The sequence below is a fragment of the Zerene cesonia genome, chromosome 18, assembly GCF_012273895.1.
Source record: "Zerene cesonia ecotype Mississippi chromosome 18, Zerene_cesonia_1.1, whole genome shotgun sequence".
Taxonomy (NCBI): domain Eukaryota; kingdom Metazoa; phylum Arthropoda; class Insecta; order Lepidoptera; family Pieridae; genus Zerene; species Zerene cesonia.
Window position 1 is genome coordinate 9,589,753 of NC_052119.1, and position 5,313 is coordinate 9,595,065.

Below are 5,313 nucleotides of genomic sequence, written 5' to 3' on the forward strand. Positions count from 1 at the left end.
TGCGATGTCGACGCTCCGCCCATTAACGCGTGCCGGGCGCCTCGATTCTTCGCTGCTCGTCGGTACTCAACAGCTCTCATGGTATTCAATTCATAGTTGTGATAAAATAATTAAAATTCATGCATTTATAAATTTTAAACAAACAGTTGAGTAATATTGTCTAAATTTGACATTAATTCCAACCAATCAATTTTAACCTTATAATATCTTCAAATAATACAACGATTTCAGTAAATTATACCTACATAATATATATGAAAACATCAAAATTGAATAAAATATGATGCTGCGATGGTTCATATAATAAATAAAAACCTATATTTTTTATAACAACCAAAGTTAAACAGCGCAGCCACTAAATTTTCGGTAGAAGGATGCGTACATACCTGTAGGTCAGATCAGCGGCCAGAAATACATAGCTGATGTTGTAAAAGGGTATTGAGAATGCTGCGATTGCGATAAGAAGATAGTTCAGAAGGTGGAAGGGGCGAAACTGCCCCAATTCCCGCACCAAGCTGTCCGTGTCCACACATGACATATTTCACTGTTTTATTTCACTTTTAAAATATAAACGTCTGAATTTTTTTAAGTTATAAAAAAGACTATTAATCATTTAATAATAAAAAAATCAGATTCACAATTAGATTGTTTTTTGGATATTTCGTATAGATTTTTATTTATATTAGAGTCTATCGCGCGTTACCGAGTGCGTGCGCGCATGGCTTACCAATGCGATATATTGTCACGGAAAGAGAATCTAGTATAACTAAACCATATACATGCACCGTAAATGACATCGATAACAGTAAGCTGTAGTGTTCATTGTTGAATTTTTATTCATATAGCTATTGAGTCACGAGTGGTACGAATCTACGAATCTACGAATTGGGAACCATTGTTTTTCGGAACGTCGATTAAATCAGTGTACAGTCTCAAATGAAGATCGCCTGCTATTCTCGCCGTCCAGTTTTATTATTACAACTTGTGATGGTATAACCACAGTATTATGTTATCTGTGGTATAACTATGTAGTAAACTGTGGTGACATGACGTTAAAATTTCCGTTGTTACAAGTACAAACTATGTAAAAAGTTTCTTGCCATCTTTTTACCATAAAATAGGGAACGCTACCCACGGCGAAATGTCATGGGTTATATAGGACCCACCACTTCCTAAGGGATTCAGTGTAGGTATGACATAACAATAGCAATGCAGGGATTTACTCACATTAACCATTGCAATATGTTACTAATTTTTTTATATCATTTTATATTTATAGCCATACATACCTTCGCTCGGGTCCACTGAAAATCTGCAACCTTTAAACCGAATGTTATGGCACACCGCTTCATAGACTACCCACATTGCTAAAACATAACTATTTTGTTTTGAATTGGCTTTTATGTCCCTTAAATAAACTTTACCATTACTCCTCTATTTGTGATAGTCCTCAGACAAGGTTAAAATTTCATAAGGGCACAGCTGAGTTGATTCATTTTTTTTTGTTTAACACTAAAATATATTTCAATCAGTATTCAATTACAATGATGCAAACTGCACTTGTGCAAAGATAAATAAATGCTACTCAACTGAACTCAAAATGAATTCAAAATATTCCTTTTAAATTGTACGTTATTTGGTGAATCATGCGAGGCTTTCACTGAAGGTTAAATTGTGACACTGTAGAATAGCATTATTTGTTGTTAGCGTCAACTGATCTAAGCAAAATTACCAAAGTTGAAGGTCACAACCAATCCCTACTAATATTATAGTACGCGAAAGTAATTCTGTCTCTTCACGCCTACACCACTAAACCGGTGTAGATCAACATTTTTGCCAAGATAGATTGAGAACTCAGAAATGATATTTTCAGGATATTTGTTTCCCTGTAATCCCCGGGTATTATGCGAGGTTTTCTTTGACTAAACCAGCGCAGCCGCGGGCGAAAACCTTTTGATAAATTTATTATAAGTTAGTGCGATACAACTCCTTATTATAATAAGCATGTGAGTAAAATGACGATTCCCTCTTTCCTTCTCAAAATTTTATTGAAACAAGTAAACGCGCATGAATGAACATAGATACCTACAGACCATACAATTACGAACCTCCCGAGTAATGAATGCATGATGCTGTCTAATAAATGTATCCTATGTCTTCACTTCACACTTAGGCACTCATACATAAAATACACACACACATCTAACGATTAAATAATTTTTTAAATACTTTCAGTTCATGGGATTAAACAAACAAACAAACTCTTCTGATATGTATCATTGACAGCGGCTATAGACGTATTCATTGAGTTGTGTTCAATTGGATTCAAATAAGCCTTCATTGGCTTATAGCCAATATTATATATAAGCCAAATAACGTGGAGACCGAAATACAAAAACAATTTACTTACACGTGCATTTAACGTTCTACGTACGAGCTACGTTCAGTAGTACACACCTGTAAGGCACGTCACCGGCCAGAAATATATAGCTGGTGTAGTAAATACACGACATGAAGCTAGCAAGGAACACCAGCACATAGTTCAGCAAGTGGAACCTTCGGAACTGTCCCAGCTCACGCATCAACACTTCTGCGTCCACGCCAGGTTGCACGCCCATTTTATAGAACCAATTAACTATTCAACAATGTAATATATATATATATACTTCTTCAAGATAACTAACTTAAATAAAAAAGCAATTTCAAATTAATTGATTTCAATGAAACGTAATGAATGTTAAAACGAGCATTCTGTGTATTTTTTTCACGATGTAAATTTCCGCAAGAGGTTATGATATCTCTCACACAAGGCGTTCTAACATAACGACCATATACCGACAGACTGAGGGTCAGAGACGATAGTTAAATTTAGAGCGATCATTGTTATTATATATGCGACTACCAATCTGCTAAGTGTTTGAATCAAAGTTGTGGGTTACGCAAGTCTTTAAACTGCATAATGGACACCATTGCTATTATGGCAATGTACGAATGCTTTTTTCTGAATCAACCACTTTCCACCTTGAGAAATCTGAAAATTCAATAACAGTTTTCTTTTTACTGGTAATGCAAAAAAATAGATAAGTTTCAACAAAAATTTCACACATTTCGTTTTCTCGTTTAACAATATTGCGAAATTGTCCACTATCATTTTAATTGGTAAATGATCATCATTACCCATGAACGTTGCTACGGATACGTAAATGCGTTGCCCACTTTAACGGAAGACAGGAATAAGGGAACGGTACGGGAAGGGTGAGGAATAGGATACAAACTGCCGCGTGCCGGTGAGACAGTGACTCACCGAACGAAACACAGTAGCATTCACTTGCTACTATTTTATGACGATAAAGAAAGATATACCACAAAATTATAAAATTAAACGACCAATATGCTATTAACTATTGTATAGTTTTGAGTTTTGACAACCCCAAAGGCAGGAAACATCATAATTACTTCTTCATTCAAAGATGAAATCTTCTTGCACGTGGTAGTCGAGCACACTTTTTGGGTTAGCTCGCACCAGGGAAGTACCACACCTCCATAGAAAACCGGCGTGAAATAGCATACTGTATTTTGTTCGGCGAGTGGGGGAGCCGGAGGCCCATGTCCTTTTCCATACCGTTCCCAGTCCTCCTCCTCCTTTATTCCTCTCGTCAATCCTTTCTTCATCCCTCTCCAATTTGAAATCGGCACTCCATTTGTAGAGGTGTAAGGTCTGCAATTGACCGTAATTACGCCTCTCCAAATGTTCATGGGCGGTAGTAGCGCTTACCATCAGGCGAACCCACCAGCTCCATTGCCGATGATGACTTAAAAAAAATAATAATGAAAGGTCATCTTAGTGCCTAAATCATGAGCCCTGAGGGAAATTTTTTGATCAACTTAACAAATTGTTCATTGTCTTAATAAAATATATATTATAATAAAATAGCATGCCCGACAGACTCAGTGACGCATCAGGCAGAACCGACTTAAGGTGCGTTAGAGATACTATAATTTAACCCTGATCTCATCAAGCCGCAGAGCACAAAGCAGGTCAGCGGAAGGAAATACATTATTCGATGTTGCGTCCACTTGTGGATTCAAGTCATGAGCGCGATCTTAGATCTTCCGCTTGCCCTTTTTGGACACTTATCTTCGTTTTGGTATTGATCTTCCTTAGCATTGTCATTGGAAACTTGTTCTACCGATATTAAAATTGTTGTAGGCAAAATCTAAAAAAGCTGGTTGATTATTATTTTTTCTGTAGGGGCAACAAATCATAGAACTTACACTATACTTTTCCACTATACTATTACTATTTCTTTTTCATACTATGCGAGTCATTGATAACGAAACTAGCTATTGTATTAAATTATTATTACTAATCAACATTCATACGCCGCACGATCAATGAGTTCTATACATAATAGTGTATTTACGCAATCTCTCGAATGGCGAGACGATACATGTGTAAATGCACCCTAAGAGATTGAAAATTAAATATAGACCAATAATCGATCTTACTACATATTCTAAGTCTTCATGTGCACATTTGGTCACCCATTCGAAACATCTCCTGTAAATCCTTCTAGCCGACTCATTCACACAAATGTTAGTAGCGTGAAAGTTTGTGAGCATGCATGTATAAATATACTTATATAATAGTAACAAATGTTACTATTACATACAAAAAAAGGTGTGTGTGCGATTCACACATGATAGAAGTGAAACTTCAGTAAATCGACAAAAGAATGAATAAAATAGTATGTATATTTCTGTCTCATTCTTTGCCGGCTTCATTCTACACATTTTTGTATTTCTGTCTCTTACCTGTCGTTTTTCCGTTGCATCAGGTTTGAAATCACAACGATTCTAAAGAAGTTTCACTTCAAAAAAACCACTGTACGGATTTATACGGTATTTTAACTGCCATCAAGTTGACAGGTCTAAGGGGTTTTCGTGTCGGCTTAAAGCAGTACAAATTGCATGGATGGAAAAAGATAGAGTTCCAACATTTTCCCACACTGGAATAAATATTACAACCGTTAACATACTATACTAGTAGTATTACTATAAGTTATTATGGTAACTTAATGTACCAGAATAAAAAACATATGCTATAGAAATACTTGGTATTTCCCTTGGTTTTGTTCGGTTAGCGAGACCACTAGTAACCTACACTTCAATAGGAGTAGCACTACGAGCAACAGTTAGTGGGGGCCGAGTCACCTTCGTCCGTAGGAGAATACTCTAAGCATTGAAACCCTACACGTGGCCCCTGGGTGGTGCTAATCAGGTGACATGGTGGGAGACAAAAGTCGCGGCTAT

General features: G+C 36.5%; 1 protein-coding gene across 3 annotated transcripts in view; it reads right to left on the reverse strand.

Moving 5' to 3' along the window:
- The window catches only part of LOC119833973 (organic cation transporter protein-like), a 24,099-nt gene that overhangs the window by 15,169 nt on the left and 3,617 nt on the right, over positions 1-5,313 (reverse strand). Inside the window, exon 1 of one of the 3 annotated variants that reach the window (XM_038358233.1) lies at positions 2,458-2,625. The exons of 1 other annotated variant lie outside the window; for it this stretch is intronic. In XM_038358233.1, coding sequence (XP_038214161.1) covers positions 2,458-2,618 — 161 coding nt within the window. In that variant the 5' untranslated portion in view covers positions 2,619-2,625. Of the gene's footprint in view, positions 1-386; positions 573-2,457; positions 2,626-5,313 lie in introns of those variants that run through there. One more of the 3 variants, XM_038358234.1, reaches the window with a different exon arrangement.